The sequence below is a fragment of the Schistosoma haematobium genome, chromosome 5 (genome assembly GCF_000699445.3).
Source record: "Schistosoma haematobium chromosome 5, whole genome shotgun sequence".
In the NCBI taxonomy this organism is placed as follows: Eukaryota; Metazoa; Platyhelminthes; class Trematoda; order Strigeidida; family Schistosomatidae; genus Schistosoma; species Schistosoma haematobium.
Genome location: NC_067200.1, coordinates 3,600,406 through 3,622,138, shown reverse-complemented (window position 1 = coordinate 3,622,138; position 21,733 = coordinate 3,600,406). Strand labels below are relative to the sequence as shown.

Below are 21,733 nucleotides of genomic sequence, written 5' to 3'. Positions count from 1 at the left end.
ACCTGCCAGTCCACGAGAACTAGCCATCGGGACGTCAGATACACGGAGGGCTCTCCGTTTTGCCGAGGTGAGGTCAAGTGAATAACCACACTAGGATCCTGTATGCGTGTTTCGGAGACACAGCATACATCAATGGTACGAGATTCTAGGGTTCTAGCCAAGGAAGCCTGCTGAGCGATTTGACATAGGGTGCGTACGTTGAAGACTCCAATGTGCAGTTTGGAGCCAGGTTTCAGTAGACCTGGGACAGTGATTTGCGCACTAGAATCGTTGGCTATGGTGACACTTGAGAAAGAAGCAAAAAGAGGAAGTTTAGAGTTGAAATTCGATGTAGGAGGAATAATAAGAACTAAAAAAGAGGTTGATTATAAATATAATGGTCTCGAGTGCTGTTGGAAGTATGAGGGCGGTTATCACTTCCCGGTTGCGCACACCGTGGAAGATTCCTTCCGAGGGCACCGGAAAGGGAAATTGGATTAAATGTGAACTTAAAGACCTGAGGTCGGTCACACGAGACCTTTCTATGAGTAATTCTTGTGTTTGCTTCGTACTTGTTGTGACCTTATCGCCGAGGACGGATATCCGCGGGATAAGGCGTTTTTTGCATTTTTGGGTCGACATTTTCTAACCCCACCCGTCCTTGTGAGAAGGCAGCATCACTGTCATGCTGGTTGTCTGAAGGAAACACCTTACTGCTGTCACATCTCTGTACAGTCAGAATTACGACTTCGCCATCAGATCTTTGGTTCGCTGCTTTTTATCTTACCGTTCTCTGGCATGGTAGGACCCTGGAGAACGATTGTTCCAGCTAATATAGCTCGATTGGTTCGTCACAATAGGCAAGCCCGACCACCACATCAAGGTAGCAATAACGGTTACATAACTAAGAATCCATGTTCTAATTTAATTGATATGTCGATTAGCGACAAGAACTAGATGAACACTAATCTGTTTTACTTCGTAGCTGAGTTTTACAAATTAAATGCTTTTTTCAATAAAAAAAAAGTACAAACGACAAAATATCACTCATTTGAACATTGAACTCATCAAAAAAAATAATGCTGAAAGAAAATTATAATTAGCAAAAACAAGAAAAGCATATGCTTAAATGCAGAGATAGAGAGAAGAAGAAATAAATAAATTATTGCACAACAACGATGGCAACAATGACGACAACAACAACAACGATGATAACGGTTGAAGATATATCGACATCAATAATAATAATAATAATAATAATAATAATAATAATAATAATAATAATAATAATAATAATAATAATAAAAGAAAGACACAAAAAGGTCCTTCATTGGAATTGTGCTCTTTTATCACAAATATTAAATTGTTTTATCAAATTGATTTATCATTGACAATTGGTGTTTAAGTCAAATCAGTACTAATCTGATTAGTAATAGACAAAGTGATAGGAAATAATCTATGCACAACAGATGAATATACTTTAGATAGTGTAAGTTCGTGAATACTCAATGTTAAAATGTTTTATTTGAATGTATTGAGAAGATTCACTATCATATCATGATAGTAAATAGAATTAGAATGAACAGAAAATATATTTGTATCAATTATATTGTTGTTACGAGAAATTATCCTATAAAGCACGTTGAACTACTTTTTAGTTTTTTAAGTAGTATAAAGCTGAGAAATAAAGAAAGTGTTTTGATCAAGATAAATTGAGAACAGTGATAATTTGAAATATTCCCATATTGTAAATTTAGAACAACATATATAAGCGAACAATATTGTTTTCGATTAGATCCTCATCAGGCTTTACTTCTAATATACAGTAATGTATTTATATGCATATATGAAATTATTAAAACAATCAAGGTAGTTTATGATAACCGGTGCACTTGTTATCACACTATCAATTTATACTTTTCACTTATTATGTAATCTATTCCATTATTATCATTGACTCATAAACTACCTTGATTGGTTTAATAATTTCGTATTTGCATATAAATACATTACTGTATATTAGAGTAAAGCCTGATGAAGATCTAATCGAAAACAATATTGTTCGCTTATATATGTTGTTCTGAACAATGATTATTTAGATAATTTAATGGGATAAATCGGTTAGTCTCCAAACAATGGCATGAGCACCTGAACCCATTTGACGTGAACGATTAACACGAATCCTCATGCTAGAAACTGTATAAATATAGAAAATAAATAAGAAATGATGTTTGGTTAACAAGATAAATTTGTTAGAAACAAAACTATAAAACTATAAACTATCAGTCTGATCAGATGTAGTTATGAAATAAGTTATAGTTACACATTATCCTTTACTGACTCACGTTGAATGATACTTTATGACGTGAAAAGAAATGTTTCTCGATAAGCCACTTGCCTACCTACCTACCTAACTGCACAAGAACAAGAGAACATGTATATATTGATCGATCAAAGTAACGTGTTCTCTCCAAAGGATGGGCAACATGCAGAAGACAGTTTAAAATGTCTGTAGAGGTGTTACGTATAGTGCTTGGTGTGGTTATTTAGCAGCTTTACTTCTTATGATTTTGTCGAAGTCATCACCGTTGCATTTAAGTTTATGTAGTATCATATTTAGTATATTCGTGACGTTCATACCATTTCCTTCAGTAAACCATTAAGGATGGTCATTATCCATGAAATCAACTGTAATATACAGAATTTGCTGTTCTATTTTGTTTCCCGTGAATATTTATGTGATTCGTCGAATGAGCAGTTTTTTTAATGCAGTAATAGTCTTTGTGTAGCACATACCACCCAAAACTCTGATAATAATTATGGTGATTCGAAGTCTCAATGAGTTAGATTTATCTAAAGTGTCATCATATTTGGCGTGCGCCTAACTGTGTAATAGAAACCGACCGTTTCGTCCTGTCTGGGATTCATCAGTGAGATGTAATGAATTTCAGAGTTGATATTCATATTGAAATACATACCCAGTCCATTCCATTTCAAACACCCTCATACTCGTTAAGCACATAAGTGACTATCTGGACTTAATAGCTCTGTAGATAATGCGTTGGGACTTTGAAGCGAAGGGCGATGGTTTCGAATCGCAATGTGAACATTAAAGTTAGGGTACAAGTACATCCAACAGAAAAGTTTCAAATAGCATTAGAGCTTGCGAAGGATGCGCATAGCTCAACAAAGATGGTTCACAACGAGTTTATTGTATCCCGAACCACTGGACATATTTTCGCTAATTTAGTAGACAAATATTGCACAATAAAGTGTAATTTCGATGACAGACTTCATTTCAAGTAATGAATTTCACTGGGTTTTTTTTTTGTTTCGTCATACATATTGGCTTAAGATACACTAACTTATTCATAATAGGCAACTACGAGTAAATTCAGACATGCTACATTCACTCACAATATGAACAAATTGGCAGAAAGTCCTGGATATAGAAAAGTACAGTTATTGAACATTGAAAATGATATAAAGAATTTTAAGCCAGGAAATTAAAAGTACATTAGTACAACGTTACAAAATTGAAAAAATAAACTTCATAAAAGAATTACTTTGATCAACTGGAAAATGAGTTTGTTGTTCATCTTTCTGTTCATATTGTTCTTGAAATTGTCTCAGATCAACATAATCATGTCCAACTGATACAATTAAATAACTCAAATCTTCATTGTTAATCGCTTTTTGACAAACTTGAAAATGATTTGAATATTGAAAACAAGAAAATATTTAAACAGTTAAGAAGATATTCTCTATTGTATAACTTAATCTTTCAATCAATAGGTTTTTAACCTCACTACATCGAATTAAGTAACCAACTAGAGCTACTCAATATTACATATACAAACAGTAAGGCTCATAGTTAGATAAATAAACTTGCAACTAGTGAATTAATTGTATTGCAACGATTCAACATCTTGCTCTTTAACAAACGTACATCTATCTGGGGGCTGAACAAGAACAATATTATCACAAAACATTACTACGTTCCATAAACAACGAAATTTCAAGTTTCATTAGAGGTGCGTAGATGGTTCTTACCCCCGGATTACTCACAACATAAAAGAGTACTTAATCTTTAAGGTGACTGAGAAAGAAAGTAGGGTAGGAATGTTCTAACATGAGAAAGGCCAGTTACACACGTCCACTTTGTCACTTTGGATATATGTGTTTTATACTTCCAAGTTATTGCTGACAGATACGAAAATAAATAAGATGAAGGTGTGTTAAGTCAAGCCACGAGCTTTTCTAATTAGCTCTATCCTTTATGAATACTTGTCTCACAGAAACAAATTATTGCTGTTACAGTTCTGTACAACTGAGCGCTTAGATTCTACATTTACTGCTTTTAATCCTTCCCCATTCAAACCGATCTACCTATCACGGAAGGACCTAAAACAACGAGTGTCCCGGTCAATATAACTCGATTAAGTCATCAAGACAAGCTTTAATCCGACGTGAAACACCTAGGCAGTAGTTATGATCAAATTTCAAAGGATCAATATTTGTTGTTTTAGTAAAAATCAAAATAATATTGATCATTATTTTCATTAAATAGTGTAAGTAGTACATACTTTGATGAATTAATAGTAAATTGCATACAGGACGTCGATAACCATGACAACTGATTGTTATTGAAGAAGTTTTGGACAATTCAACCTCATTTGATGAATGTTTATATTCTACATAATTATAAAATTATGAAAGAAAATTTATTAGTTTATACTTAAATATCATATTCATGATGTTACTTATTAAAATGTGAAAAGAGTTAACCATAGTAACTGGCTATTCAAAATAACTGAATCATCAATATCCAAGAGACAAATTTCTAATCTTTTAAAGGTAAAACAATTAACTCGCACTAATTATATAATGGGCATGAATACAGATTGTGTGTTTGTTTTAATTTCACTAGTACTTTTAAATATGAAAAATAATTAATCAAGAATAGAAATGTACTGATATAACCCCCTTGTGATGAAATAAATGAAAAGTCAACTTCTACATGAAGTAATAAAATGAAGTTGTTAAGACTGATTAGTAAAGTTGCGCAAGTAAACAATTGTTTATCTCAGATTTAGTACAATATCGTATTAAAAAAAACAACTAGATTTCAATTCTTTGTAAAGTTACATAGTAGTGTCGGTTACTATGTTAAGTCCAGATAACATATTCTAGTTTATGGACAGGTCAACTTATCCATTCTTCCTGAGTTACGCTTTGACTCTGTTAATTATTCACTTATCAACCTTGACTGTTTTTCTATGAGCGCATATGTTTGTACACTTCTTATTCTATTCATTACATGTCTGTAGCTTATTTTTATCTGGCTATAAATATAGATTAACGACTTAATTAAATGGAGTTGGTTCACACGCCTTTCCTGTGCGTCAGTTCGCTTCGTTCCTCTGAATATCTGTCCAGGACAATAATTGTACAAAATATACGTATTCGAAATCCATTCTCGTCTTTGATTTATTTAATTCTGTTATTTACTATCGCGGTTTAAGTCGATGAAATATACGAGAAATTATGATCAATCATTTTGGTGGAGTTTTGTTCTCTGAGCTGGATGGTTTGGTCGTGGAGCTTTCATCGTTCTTCTGAACAACATCATCAGCACAAACTTCAGATAGAAGTGAAGTGTTTGAATTCCTCCATATGTGTCTCAAAGCTTGTTCTGTGCACCTCGACGTTGATTGGTTCTTATTGACCTTAAATTTGTCGTTGTTTACTTCTTTGTTTTGGTTGTGTCTCCCATTGGTTTGATTTTTGTTCTTATGTTTGTGCATGATTTTTCTGATTGGCTGATAAATTGGATTGATTTCAATATGCTTGTTGATTGCTAATTGACCTGAGTGCCAGGCTTCTAAAAATTCTCTGGTGTTTTTGGAGTTTCCTCTGTCTAAGATTTCCACATTTTTCCAATCGAATGAGTGTCCGCAGTTGTCCACGTGTATTGATATAAGTGAAGAGATATCATGCCGTTTGACTGCTAATTGATGTTCATCCCTGCTGCTCAACAACGACACAAACCTCACCAAATACACGAAGCTTCAAATTCAAAGTCTACAGGAACTCATCAATTTATGCCTAACAACATACTTTCAATTCAACAACAAGATCTACGAACAAACGAAAGGGACACCAATGGGATCACCAGAAGAAGAACGATGAAAGCTCCACGACCAAACCATCCAGCTCAGAGAACAAAACTCCACCAAAATCATCCACCTGAGCTACAAATCTTCTCCACCATCTCTATGATCAATCATACAATCTATTTGGAATCAGATCCCGGGCCACTAAAGCATCACTGGAACCTATTCTAGCTTTAAAACGTAATGCCTGTCCAAGAATAAGCATTCGACAATAAATAGTTGTCGACCAAAAATCGGATCAATACAAAATGTTGATATTCGTTCATTTATTCATATAAAGTTGAGAAATATTATAACATGCACCTTGATAGATTTCAAAAATGACACACATAGAAAAGACATTTCCGAAATTCTGGTGAAAATCTGTGACTAATGGAGTTCAACCAAGTTGAGTGTGACAAAAATACTCTCTGAAGATAGTGAAAAGTAGTCGTGTAATATTCCACCAATGTATCCCCCCATTCAGAGTTCTACAGGTTAAGTGTCAAAGCATAGGCATGGTGGCCCTAATTCAGTTCCCGATTGTTGGTCATAAGTGTATATCACTAAGACGCAACGAGCGTTTAGTTCTCCCAGCTTTCTAATGGCTCTATAACCTAGATAGGTTTGTAAACATAATGAAATTTGAAATTTTATTTTGTTATAAAATCCTTATGACATCAAACATACTACTATCAGTTCGCTAATGCAACTTAGTATATCGACTGTACTAAAGTAAACAATTAAGTTGCAATATGACGAAGACTAGGAAAGTATGACCTTGGTCACTACACAACCAATTGTAAATATTCCAGTCCTACAGAAGGCCAGAATAATTTAACGATACAGTCTCAGGTTGTGAAGCTAGTCAACTCATGTGTTATTCATAAAAACAGCACCAGTTCCTGTAAGGTAGCAGATATACTTTGCTGATGACAGCCACGAAAACCAAGTCCATACAGGATTTCCTGCCAAACGCCATTAATCACTTAATAAACGATTAACTACTTATAGTTTTGTTTTTGCTCGCTTAATAATTTTAATAATTATCCAATTCTGTTAACATGATTCATCGATAGATAAAAAGTCAATAAATAATTACTGGAGTAATCCAAACGTAAACGAGCAATAAGACCAGAACGAGTAGCAAACCATATTTCATGATCACTAGTCAGTGGTATAATAAGTAGACGACATATAGTTAAATCAATCGGATCTGTAACATTTTCCATATCTATAAAGAATTAAGAAAAAAACGCATTATAAACAGATAATAGTGAGAATTATATTAACTCCACCTGGAGTCCCTCCGGGGGCTACTGCCGGTCCCAAGCCCGGATAAAGGAAGAGGGTTGGGCATGGGGGTTAGCGTCCCCATCCCGTAGAAAACAAACTCGCTAAAAAAACGTTAACCAGAAAATGTACTACTCATAAGTAACTAGTATTTCATAGAACAATTCGTCATGAACATCTCATTGCTTGATTCGTAAACTAACAACTGATTTATTTTCTTACTGATTGATGCATAAACTTTATCTCTGTTGTCTGTACTGAGTGTTGACTGCTGTTGTCAGTTTGAATATGAATTCTTTTTTGCCTTGAGTTAACTGTTATTTACTTTAGCAATGAGTTTAATACAGAAAACAACTATCTAACTTTAACCGACCTAAAATGCAATCATTCACATAAATCTCAATAACAAGTGAATTACTTTACGCTCATCGATGATGTTAATCAATAAACGTTTCCAGCTTCCAATCATTACCGGTTGAAAACTCTAATCCTGATCCATCTACAAACCAATCTATTCATTCATCTACAGTAATACCTACTTTTAAGTAAATAAAGTATGTTGCTCATGTTCGGCAACATAAATTTGTACTTTATTATTGAATTACAATATGACAATAAAAGAAACGTATGACCGAACCACTTGACCAACTGTTGCACATAATGAGAACGATTAAACCTTTAGAATATGGTATAAAATAACACAATGGAAACGGATGTATGAAAGAATACAGAAATTCAAGATTGAGAGGAAGAAAAAAAGTTAATCTATCTGCATCATTCTGAACGATTCTAAGCCACAGTATCCAGCATCACAAACGGTCAATGATTATGATTATCAGTTTGACCACAACCAGATATGTCTGCATCTACAAAACATGGCTTAAATCTACAATGCAATGATAATTAAACTATGTACAGAATAATAATTAATAATTTACCCCAAGCTTACCTAACATTGAAGACAATGAATTGGTTAAATCAATTTGACGTAGAATACACTTTTGTTTAGGACAACATCCTAATAGACGTGCCATTCCAACACTTACTCCACTATTTACATTATGTTGACACTTTTTCTGATTAACGATAACATCATCATCAATGTCTTTATTATCAATATTACTACGATTACTATCGGTTGTAGATGTTGAAATTTTCTCACATGATGCACAAATTGTAGGATTGCCAGATACAGCTAACCAAACAATGTCGGACAATCCTGTTGTAGACGGTTTAATGCATATTGCATGTAGACATGGAGTTTCATTTGGTAATGCTAAACTGTACATGTTAAAAATATTTATGAAATAATAATAATAATACATATATTTCTGTAAATTAAGAGTAGAATAAGGAAAAATGTAAAATATCACCAATAAAAAGGAACTCTGAACTGAGTTACTCCGATATAAGGTGGGTATCTTTTCTCAGTGCGATAAATTATATGAAGAGTAAGATGGAAAAGTATAATATAGTGAGTAAAAAGATTATTCACTGAGTCAGTCAGTCATTTAGCTACAACGTAGGACCAGACACATATGTACATCAGTCTAAGTTGCCACACCTCATTAGCACAACAACATGAACACCGGATTCATAGAAGTAGTCACTTCAATGGTAGTAATATTTAAATGAAAAATTGTGTATAAGGAAGAAAGAATTAGTTCGTAAAAAGAAAGATATAAAGTAGTTTTAATCTCACGGTATAAGGGAAGACAAAGAGTGTATACACCTACGCCATTGTGATCGATTCTCAACCATGTCACCCACACTCTCCAACCATTGGTAACGATAGTCACCTGGACCCCAACCAAGTAGTCTGCATCTACCAACATGGTTCAGTATAGAACTTAGTGACTTCAAGCACTGATGCCATGTTTTGGTTTGGCCACCCCTAACTTTCTTACAACCATCCCCTACACTAGTCAGCATTCCGCATCGTGGTAATCGGTGTTCAGGCATACGCAACACTTGGCCCAACCATCTCAGTCGGTGAAGATCCACAACCTCATCAACTGATTTACCATCATTCCCTAATACCCTACTTCTAACCTTACTATTACTTACCCGGTGATCCCAGCAGATGCGAGAAATACTTTTAAGGCATCTGTGGTCAAATACGAGTAGCTTACTGTTGATATGCGTCTATCATTTAGTAATCTCTCCATATATATATAGAATCGTCTGACAGAATTTTTTCATTAAAATAAGATTAAAATGTAAAAATGAGAATTTGCACATGCAATGAAATCAGTTTATGCTACAAAGATGAACAAATTATTACAGGCAACAAAATGTTTATTCATTATCATATGAGCACAAACTTTCAAAAGCAGGTTAACTAACCACTTATTTGAAATCATGAGTCAATTGAAGCAAGACCACTATGGAAAACCTGGGAGAACTGGACGGCTGTCTCATCCTAGTATGAGACTCTTCAACAGTGTGCATCCACGATCCCGCCCCCCGCGAGTTAAGGGCCCAGGACCCATCGGTCTCGCGCACGAGCTCTCAAACATTAGACCACTGAGGCGGCATCCAACGGTGTCAATGTCTAACTTCAACCAATCCACTTAATTTCTAAAATCTCCACAAAACCCTTTCTGATAATAATCACTTATTTCTCAATTTTTTTAACCATACCGAAAAAGTTTTTATCAATAAGGACGTCAGGAAACCCAATAACCGTGCAATGATGGCCACACTATAATTACTTACAGTAAAAGTAGAAACTAAAATATGATTTGGAAGGCAGGAGGTAAACCAATACAGATCTACACTGATAGTAAACTTGAAGAATTATTTCATTTAGCGTACATCACAAGTAAAAAGAATACGGAAAGGCAAAATTATAATGTATAGACGAACCAGTCGTATTTAAAATTGAACTTTGGAGTTTTGGTGTGAAATTCATTCATCCATATGACTAAATTACACTTGAGCATTATAGCTTATATCAATTCGAGATGTAAAGCTCTAATTCTTAACCGCAAATCAATTCCTTACACTAATTTGTAATCTCAATAAGTGATTAAATTTTCTCGAAACCACTACTTAAGTATTGCTCAAACGTCATCCATAAATTATAGTCTCGCAGGGAGAGACGATATAAAAAAAAAAACAAATACACATACATAACTAACCTTGTTATAAAATCACCAGATTGGACGGCTAAACAATAACAATGACCACCACCAGCTGTACCAAGCCAAATATAGTCATTTATTGAAATATTATTCTCAATCACAGTAGAACAAGGATTAGAAGAAGACAAAGTGGAGGATGAAAACGAAGAAGCCATAATTAACGGACCAGTTGATAAAGATTCATACGGTAAATTAATGAGTTTATGTTTTGTTTGTATTTTGTTGGATGTAGAAGTAATCATTGAAGATGATGTATTTACGGTATGATTATGTTGATTTTGCATAAATGTTAATGGCCATTGAAAGCAAACAATATGAGTTGTACCAAGTGAATTGAATAGACCAATACACACATAATTATCACGTGAACTATAGAAGAATGATATGAATGTACAGAGTGAATAAACGTGGATGAGTAAGAAATAAGTAGGTGGGATAAAGAAGGAAGATGAATATAAAACAATTCGATCGACGATGATAAGAATAACAGTAAACAACAATCGATCAGAAGTGAAGAAATACAAATATCATAGCATAATGGATGAACCCTTATATACAAACCTGACTTATAATAAAAATATGCTAACATTCATGACCGGATTAAATATCCGAATTATACAGAAAAAAGCCTTCGTTAGGATTAGACAATTGATTCATCTGAAAATATTTATTTATTTATTTTAACACAAACAGTGGCACAATGGAGCACCAAAATATATATGCGCCGCACAACATCCATGAGGTTGTGAAGTGACAGAGAAGGTGAAGTGCGTAATATAAAAAGAACAACAACGAACAGAAATTAGTGTACGAGAGGGAAATAATAATAATGGGAAGAAAACAGTTCAGTTAACAAAATTATAATCAGAAAGAATCCTTTCAGTTAAAAAAAAAAGTTACTGATTGAGATTATGAATCGATAAATTTTAGACCACCATTGAAAACCTAGAAGCAATGGACGGACGTTTCGTCCTAGTATGGGACTCCTGAGCAGTGCGCATCCACGATCATGCAAGTGGGATTCGAACCCAGGACCTTCAGTATCGCGCTGGCACTGTGGTCTCGAGGTAAGTTTCCCTGAGGTGATGGAAGTTTTACAACACATATCCTGAATAAATAAACTTTAGAGGAGATCTTGAACAAATTGTATCAACATGGACATTTACTCTATGTATTAGCATCGGTTAAAGAATAGATACAAACCTTTAACTTTCGTTTATCTTCATGGCATCAAGAAATTGGATCGAGAGTTTTCTAAAGTTTATTTATGTTACTTATTTAAACACAGAAAAACTGGTACAAAGGGGCACCAAATATAAATTCGCCACACTTTATCATTCGATTTTTGTGAAGACTAGGATACTGTCCGGACGCCCAAACAGAAGCAGGTTGTTTTCTTAGGGTGCCACATTCCGAGACTTTGACCTAAAGGTCTAGTCAACAAAACAGTGGAACAACGTAAGAAGAAATAGTCTCATCGAAGCCGGTAACCACCAATACGTTCATACGTCATCTGTTCCCTCACAATTCTCGAGCCAATGTGCACAATTCATTTGGAATCAGAATTTTCCAACTCTTCCAGATGGCTACTCCATACCCAACAACGCGGTTAAAGCAACGGACACTCGCTTTTCGTCCTCTCAATTTCATAAACAACACCCTCGCCACGAGAAGGCAGTGAGTAAGATTTCCTTGGCAGTGGCTATGTACGCGTGACCGTGGGAAAGCATTTAGAGAGAGAGTGAGAGAGAGGTCTCTTCTCACTCTCGGCCATACCAGGCCATTTGAGGGTTTAGTTTAAGTTCGTTTAATCAGTAATGTACGTTGAGTACACACATGTCGAAGTTTATTGTTGCCTTGGTATTTCGATTTATACACATAGAACGCGTCATCAGAAGGCCAGATTCGTTCGATTTCGCTATTTTCTAAAATAAGTAACAATAATTATCAGTAGATTTCGATAAAACGTAGATAATCACAGGTACCCATTTGACATCACTTCATCGATTTCAAAGAAGTTTAAAACAAACCCAATTGTTGTGTGAATCAACTACATTAATTTTGATTCAACTGCAGATCAACTGATTTCATGACAAACTTTTCTTTCGACCGAGTGAGGTTACCTTATCATTATTACTAGTTTAGATTATAATACTAGAAAATATCCCATTCAATATGTTATATGATTCATTTACGTTGATTCTTACTAGTTTTAGTCAAACGGTTGTATTTCTTAATATCATTGATCAGTGTTGAACGAACATATAAATGTATGAAGGAATAAAATTATGACGTATTTTGTTAGTTAAATGAAGTTATGTTGGGTTTATTTTGTACTAAATTATTTCTGTAACAAATGACCTATGGAAGTAAAAACATAGATAGGTTGAGGGCTTTTTGATCATACATAACTTTGACGCATGGCTCGTTTTTCGTGGAACAACTGAGTGAGTAATATTGAGGTCAAGCATAATGTACTAGGCAAAGGTGGAAAGTCGGTTGATGAAGTTTTATACTTTCATCAACTTGGATATGGTGTTATGTTTTCCAGAACACAATATTCGTTGAAGAGTGAAGTTGACTGAAGTAGAAGCAGGTTGGAAGAATTTGTAGAGTAGCCGACACTAAACGTAGTTTCAGTCTATAAAGTCAATGAATGTTGATGCGAACTATTCCGATAGATGCAGAATACCTGGTTAGGATCAGTGCGATAACCGCGATTAGTAATTGGAGACTTTAGGCGAAAATGCACAAAATTGTTCACAATGGAGTAGATGTATTCACCATTTATCTGGCTTCTGATCTAAAATTTCAATATGCTTTCATAGATTCTTATTCACTATGTCTTTTAAAAACATACTCCCGATATCTAGTCTCTTTTATTACCATTGCAACTTTGATCTCTTTTATTCCTTATCTTGTTATTTTCATCTCATCATTCTAATTTAATATTGGCAATTCGAACCAACGTCCATTGATAACAGGCATTACGCTGAAGAAGACTGTACTCATAATTTAACACTCTTAATCGTAACATTAATTATTAATTGAAAACAAAACAAGCAACTCATCATCAAATTAACATAACTTACATCATTCCATTAGCCACTAAACCTTGACTATTTGTTTTAAATCGATATATTAATTGTGGTAAGCCAACAACATTGAAATGACTTGAAACAATTTGCTCACTATAATTACTATTATTATTGTCATTATTTCCGGCCACATCAGACGAACTGGTTGACTTCATGCTATAACATAATCTATAAACTAGAAATCGTCCATCATTTGACGCTAAAATTACGCAACCATCTGAGAAAAAACAAGTTTTTAAAAATGTAGAAATTGATAGAAGGAACTTGTTCAATGAAAGAGAAGAATTACAGAAACATGAAAAAGCAACGTCAAACTAACAAAGATTAAATGTGACTGAAAAGGTTTTTGTGTACATTGTTTTAGTTTAAAGATTGTATTCATCAAAGCAAAATTTCAATTGGGGTCGTCCCATTAAAGTGCAGAAGGCACCAGACAACTGCTTCATCTTAGTATGAAGACTCTCTACCTTAGTAGCATGCACACACGACCCTGCTAAATATCAAAAGTAAGATTCATCAGTCTTATTCATTATTATTCTAATTGTTACTTGCCATCAAATCCTACAATCATTTAAAACGACTGTTCATTTACCCACTACAGGTAAAAATCAAAATCTAATCTTTCATACTGTAATTGTGCCTTTAACTATCATTACAGAGATTTTTGGAGATTATTGAATATTATTAATAATGCGAACTAACCTAAGTTAACATTCATTGAAACCTTGAAAGAACTGTGCAGCTGTTTCATCCTAGTAAGAGACTACTTGGTAGTCCGTACACATGACCCCATCATAGGAGGTCGAACCGAGGATCTTCGATCTCGTGCACGGACGCTCAACCTCCAGATCACTGAGCCAGAATTCAATAGTGTACATGTCCAACGTCTATCAATTCAGGATATTAAGCGACCATCTTCCATTGTCTACACTCTTTAATTTTTCCATGTTCCAATTAGTCTACTTTCTTCTCTTCACTACTAAAAACTACACATTCCAAGGAATTCAGTTCATTATAAACAAACAAACAATAGAATGCATCTATACTGTTAATCATTTATTTGATTGATTGTAAAGTGATTGAAAAAATGAAGCCACTGTCACAGGTGAAACATTTTCATCCTAGAAATATTCATTCTGTTTTTCTCTCCAAAATCTAAATTTATCGACACATTTTTTTCTTTTGCCAATAATTCTCAGTTCTGATGAATGATTAAGTCAATCAAAACATCAACATTATAGTTACCACGTTGACTTTTGAAATTATTCTCGGATTGGTCACTTTCACTTTGAATATATTATCTTCTTGTATGCTTATAAAGTCATCATTGTTATTGTATAGGCAGTATTGTTTTCTCAAAGTGTTGACTGCTTTAATTGAAACAATAAAATCTCCTTTTTTTCAGTAACTGTCTTTCCTATCACTCTTACTGAAATGTCGAGGAAATTATCACTGAACCAATGTTACTATGTAGTTGTAGTTGTTAGTGGACGTGAAAAATAAGAGCTAAATTTCATCTTAATCATGAATTATCCTACAAGTATGGGTAATTGAATTTGGAAATAGGGATAATTAATTGGTATCAAAAGGGGTTTTGCGGAGATTGTAGTTGTAGCTAGATCACCATGGAAAGCCTGGAAGCACTGGACGGCTGTTTCGTCCTACTGTGTGACCTCTCAGTAGTGCGCATTCACGACCGCGTCTCATGGGATTCGGACCCAGAACCTATCAGTCTGGTAAAAATTAAAAAAAACTCTACAACTACTGACTAGTTAAAAATAAATTATTAGCCTAAATTAACCAAGAAATAATATTGACATACCATTATTCTTATTACAAATTGTCTCATTCATATTACTACTATTATTATTATCATAAGATTCATTGATATCCCATGTAAATTCAATGTATTCATGATTTGAGGTTAATTCCATTGAGGATGGATCAGTTGATGCAGCTGTAAAAAAAATTTATTTTCATGAATAAATAAATAAACGGAATTATGAAGAGGATTTGCTAAGAACAGAAGTTAAATGTTAAAATGTTGAGAGCAAGAGAATAGTAGTTGAATAGCCAGTTTATAACAATGTTGAAGTTGATCGGTACGGTCTAGTCAACTATTAAATATAAGATAACCATCAAGGGACCTTGAGCAATCACAAGTGAATCACTTATTCAAAACATAAAGATGTATCAATGGATAGTTAACAACGGTTGACACAACTGGTCCCAATTTTGAAACCTGTTCAATTTATTTCAGAATGCATCGCTGGGTAGTAGAAGGCGAACGTGTCAACTCTGCTTCTCACCACCTCTCAATGTCAGCACCCATTAGTGGATGTATGAAATATACTTCTCCGAAACAGTATTAGTATTTCGACTTTTGATATATCACTCTAAACATAAATAAAATATACATGAGCTCCACGTAGTTCATGTGTATCATACAGGTCTTTTGATACCAATAAATGAATATATCAAGAATTAAGGATTGTTCCTTCTATCACCATGGTAGGTTCATTGTTTATGGGTTAACGCCGTCGAGGATTAACTGGTAAATCGGAGTTTTGCAATAAATCGATACTGACTATAGGTACTGGTACGTCTACCACAACAAATTCCCGGAGAAATAAAGTTCAATATCAGTTCGCGATCTCCATGCGTCTTTACATAGAACGCACTTGCTATTTGTAGCACTGCAAAGGAGGTCACAAGGATAGTCAAGGTGTGTTAGAAATGCTAAAATCTCTTTGGGAACGATACCTGCACGCACAATTTCTGACTATTCGATTTTCCGCATGACCCTTGCCCTTTGATTGGTTGTAATTGCCGCTTGCCTGAAGGTCATACTCTGCCACGATAGTAACAACTTTTGTACCGATTCCGGTTGTGTTGTTTGTCCTATTACAAATATCAAGTTATCTGCGGTTCCTTCTTCTTCCTGTGTTAACCGTTGAGGTTTGATATGTTGTGTAAATGGCTGTTGTCGATTGTGAAAATAAAAGGTCGCATTAGAGTAGTTCAATCGTTTTTGTTCCCAAATCCGTAACATCGTAGGTGTATTAAACCATAATAACAAGACACAACAAGTGCCAGTAGTATATCAGTGTCTCATCTCTCTTCACCTAAGGATGACAGAATAATTATTCCCGCTTTGGTGTTTATTAGAAACCTAATAAATAATAAAGCCTAACGAACTCGCCTCACGAGTGTCTAACCTTCAGACTGTTAAGTAAGTATTTTATGTGCCCATTTAATAAGAGTTCACTACTAAGAAAGAACAGTAATCCGATTCCTCTTGACTTTCAATGTTTTTTTTAGTTAAAATCAGTTTGTGATGTAATGATGAATCTAATAAATTACAATAATAGTAGTAAAAATAATAATAACAGAACAAAATACCTTCATTGTATTTTACATAAACAGCTGCTGTCGGCAAGAAACCATTATCTAAATCAAAACTATTAATAGGTTGAGTGAATTTTGTTGGTTCAAATATGTGCACTTGTCCAAGATAACCACGATTTACTGATAATGAAGAATCGTTGGAATTTGAATAATCTCCTGAACCACCACGACCAATCAGCCATAGATGATACTATATATTTATTTCAAAAAGAGAAGAAAAGAACTGCCACACTAACGACAACATGAAATTGTCAAGAATGAATTTGTGGGACAGAAAAAGTTAAAAATAATTTTGAAACCGGAAATTCATGGGTAGATAAACAGTGAATGCATCTGCACCCCGAGCCTTTGACCTAAAGGTCCAATCAACAAAACAGTGGAACAACGTAAGAAGAAATAGTCTCATCGAAGCCGGTAACCACCAATACGTTCATACGTCATCTGTTCCCTCACAATTCTCGAGCCAATGTGCACAATTCATTTGGAATCAGAATTTTCCAACTCTTCCAGATGGCTACTCCATACCCAACAACCCGGTTAAAGCAACGGACACTCGCTTTTCGTCCTCCCAATTTCATAAACAACACCCCCGCCACGAGAAGGCAGTGAGTAAGATTTCCTTGGCAGTGGCTATGTACGCGTGACCGTGGGAAAGCATTTCGAGAGAGAGGGCGTTCTCTTTTCACTCTCGGCCGTGCCAGGACATTTGAGGGTAATAGATTCGATCTGTAGTGAAGAGATTATATACAATGACTGTCGGGAAGTCTCTATACCAGGATGGAACAGCTATATAATTAACAACACAATGCCGAATAGTGTGAATATGATACGATAGTAAGATTGAGAACATTTTGTTGAAGTCAAACGCATAAGTGTTGGTTTTTAAAATAACCATAATGTAAACAGATGAGAACACCTGACAATCAAAATTTCTAGAACTTTGATAGATACTGTAGTAATTACAACATCGTTGAATATATTAGACAAAAGATGAATTAAACATGATAAATAAATCCATAGTCAAATGATGTTCTCACTATCATTCCACATATTTAGATCGTTAACATTAATTATCATGCAATTTCCACTAGCATAAGAATGATTGTAAACAAACAAAAATGATATGCTTTATACAGAATGAGAACTAATAAAATCCGAGGTGGTATCTGTCCTAGTTATATTAAAAAGAATTTAAGGTGACTAGATTGATCAGATGATAATTTACAGATTAAAAAACAACCACGATCAATAAGAGAATAAAAGATGGATCTTTTATACAAGAGATCAATCAAACAGAGGAAAACATTAATGTGTATATGTGCATCAGCCTTAAGTTACATAGGAACATCATTTTATTTCGTGCACTTGTGTAACGTTTTGCAGCCATTCACTCTTACACCTTTATAAACAATGAATTATTGCATGGTCGCTCATATTGGCCGTAAGATGGTCTGCAGTTAGCGTTGTAATTTTCATTATTTATGATCTTGAAGTCGCTAACACAAATCTAGTTGATTTGTTGCTACGATATTGTTTTTTCTATACATTACTATTTTGTGTCACCTGTGTTCTGAGTGGCTAATAACAAAGAGCCAACTTCCACAATATTATTCATGGGATCTCTAGGTAGTTCAAGGTTTGTAGATAATCAATTACAAAATTCTCTAATTGAAATTTCCCTTCATCTAATCAATGAATAGTAGGCATGTTGTCTTAGTTATACTCCATCAGTTTGAAATCTCCTTCTTGTGAACACTGTATTAATCTCTATAATAGCTTCATCAAGTTTAGTGATAGAATCTCAGTCAGTCAGTCAGTTAGTCAGTAACAACGTCGGACTTTGTACCTACGTACGTACATCAGTTCAAGTTGCCATACCACATTAGCACAGAGATGCAGTTGTCGATTCAAATCCCATAGTGGTAGATGCAGTAAGAGTATAAGCAGTAATCGGAAACACTAGGGTTTGAAGATTTTATTCAAGAAGTATAATCCAGTGAAATAAATTTGAATAGCAAAAAAAGGACAAGAAAGATCCATTGAAATGAAGGTGTGGCATTCACTCAATGCATATTACAAATTATAACAATATTATTGAAATTAGTGTTTTGTAGTTAACTCTCATAAACAGAAATCCACACCAGTGCTTCAAGGCGAGTAGTAGTAGTAGTAGTACTTGTGATACGTTAGTAGTAAGTAGTGGGTGAGGTAATAACTTACTTTAGATTTGGAATTACAATCCAAGGATGTGGTTGGAACAGTGAGTGCTGTACATATCTGTGTAAATAATAATTTAGAAAAAAAATTCAAAAAACGGTGTTAGGAATATTCAATGTTCAATGTAAAATTGTATTCGCCACTGAAAAAGTAAACAAACGAGTAGTTGCCTGTACAAGATTTATGCTGATGGTTTTTTTTGTGATAACCATAAAAGAAGTTAGTTTGACTTGTAGATAGAGTGTTTAAGATTTCGAATTCAATAAACATTTGATACCATCTAACTGGAGCTCGTGAAACAAAAAAAACAGCGAGGGACGAGAGAGGATTGAAAACGAGCACACATCCACTAATCATCTTGCATTGCCTTGTTGTTTAATATAAGCAGAAAACTGTTTTGATTAGCTCAGTCGACGATAAACAACATCGAATCTGGTACACATATATGCACCGGTTCAAGTAACCGTACCATGTAAACATAGTAAAATGAAATTATCCGAACATATGATCAAGTTGTAGATGTAGATGTAGCAACAATATCAGTGATACTCGTGGGAAAAGATGATTATAGTGAATCATGATCTACATATTCAGATACCCAGGAAGCGGAAATAAATAGTTTATAATTTAATTATAATCACTTCTATTCCCTCTTAAATATCAGACACTAAGCACAGTTTCATATATTATTAGTTTTTTTGAATTTATTGCTTCATTTCTCTAAAAGTGTTTTTCATATCAACCAATACTGGTATTTCCTAATGATGGTTAATTGATTATTTCCATTTTTCCAAAATAATGATGTGAAATGTTGTAACTTGGGTATATTCATTTAGATTTTTGCCATATCTAATGTTGTTTACAATATATGCTTAGGGACATTGATTATATATAATATACACATATCAAAAGACAAGCAGAAATAACTAATCCCCGATAATATACACTTTTCTATGTTGCTATCATGTTAACACATTTGAAATGCCATCATTCAGTTGTTATTCAAAAACAAAAGTCCGTGACACAATGGCTGTTAAACAATTGAACTTACCTCTAAGTTTTTTTTATGCAAACCACCAATTGTTCTACATTGAATGGGGACTGGTACATTAGAATGTGCATTATCATCAACAAAATCATTGTTACTTTGAATAACACCACCATTATTATTGTTATTATTATTACAACTGAATTTACGGTCCGATTGTTTTCCAGTTGCCCACCCATAAATTGGGGAATTAGCACATGTTGTTGACAATGTAATCCATGATAGGGAATTATCTGTGCTGTGTTTTTATTACATCATTTCAAGAAATCGAAGAGAAACAAACATATAAGTACTTGGTAATTAACTGTTTAAAAATAATAAAACAATAGTATTTATGCTATGTTATCTAAGTAAATTACACAATTTTCCGAAAGTGTGTTTTATTGATTAAATTAAAAATATATAGTCTATATTCGTCACAGACTGGTTTCAGTTGTGGTATCATGAAAAACCGGGGAGCATTAGACAACTGTTTTGTTTACGTATGAGTCTCGTCAGACGTGTACACAAACACAACGCGTTAACTGATGAATCCAAGACCCCGTTGACATAGTAAATAAGATTTAGTTTGCGAATATCTTTTTGCTAACCATCGTTTTTTAGTGATTCCCACCTAATATTCATAGATATTATTATTAACTATAAAGTGTTGTTTAAGTCATTATTTTTACGTCCTTGATCTGTCCACCCACTAATATGCAGAGGATAACTTGTCTTAATCCAGATTAAAACCTTGACGCGATAAAGCTGATTTATTTAACCTTGAAGCTAGTATGAGTGGTTTCGAATTGCGACTAACTGCTTGGGGTAGAGAGAAGGAAACTATTCTATCACCTGATTGACTGACAAGCGTACAAAAAAGGAAAGACGAGTTAACTGGAACAGTACTCAATTTATTCCCAATTCCGATTCACAATCCGATCTATCTCCATTCTCTTGATGTCTGCTTCCAAATATCAAAATCAAATAGGTTTCAACCTGTAACTTCACAAACCTCACAGATTAAATTAAACACATAACAAAATGAAATTACCCATGAATTGACAGCTCATTTCCAACATTGTGAATTAATTCATTTGAATTTTCAGAACGTTGACCAGAAGTAAATGATGAGAAGCTTTTTAAAAAAAAGTAGTGCGAAAATGTATACTAGTTACACACCATAAACAAAACATCGCCTTCAAACTTCTAATGAAAGTATTACACTACTCAAAAGAATATAAGTAGCAAGAAAGAGGTGCCTAAAAATATAAAATATATATTCAAGTAAATGTTAGGTTTTTAAAAATAAAAGTTTATTTCATCATAAATACTTATAAATCCCCATTCATTTACTCTTTTTTAACTGTATAGCCATATAAAATTTCGAAAGTGAAATAATATCAACAG

The 21,733-nt window shown here is 34.1% G+C and overlaps 1 protein-coding gene across 1 annotated transcript in view; it reads right to left on the bottom strand.

The window, feature by feature from the left end:
• Nucleotides 1–272: 272 nt before the first annotated feature.
• The window catches only part of UNC16_1 (JNK-interacting protein), a 59,124-nt gene continuing 37,663 nt past the window's right edge, over nt 273–21,733 (bottom strand). Inside the window, exons 10-21 of the mRNA XM_051217321.1 lie at nt 21,378–21,461; nt 20,348–20,582; nt 19,300–19,356; nt 17,074–17,269; nt 15,494–15,628; nt 13,666–13,888; nt 10,571–10,942; nt 8,377–8,708; nt 7,237–7,368; nt 4,566–4,673; nt 3,546–3,683; nt 273–2,175 (exon numbers count right to left, since the gene is read on the bottom strand). Of these exons, the coding sequence (XP_051064706.1) occupies nt 2,084–2,175; nt 3,546–3,683; nt 4,566–4,673; nt 7,237–7,368; nt 8,377–8,708; nt 10,571–10,942; nt 13,666–13,888; nt 15,494–15,628; nt 17,074–17,269; nt 19,300–19,356; nt 20,348–20,582; nt 21,378–21,461 (2,104 nt within the window). The 3' untranslated portion in view covers nt 273–2,083. The remainder of the gene's footprint in view (nt 2,176–3,545; nt 3,684–4,565; nt 4,674–7,236; nt 7,369–8,376; nt 8,709–10,570; nt 10,943–13,665; nt 13,889–15,493; nt 15,629–17,073; nt 17,270–19,299; nt 19,357–20,347; nt 20,583–21,377; nt 21,462–21,733) is intronic.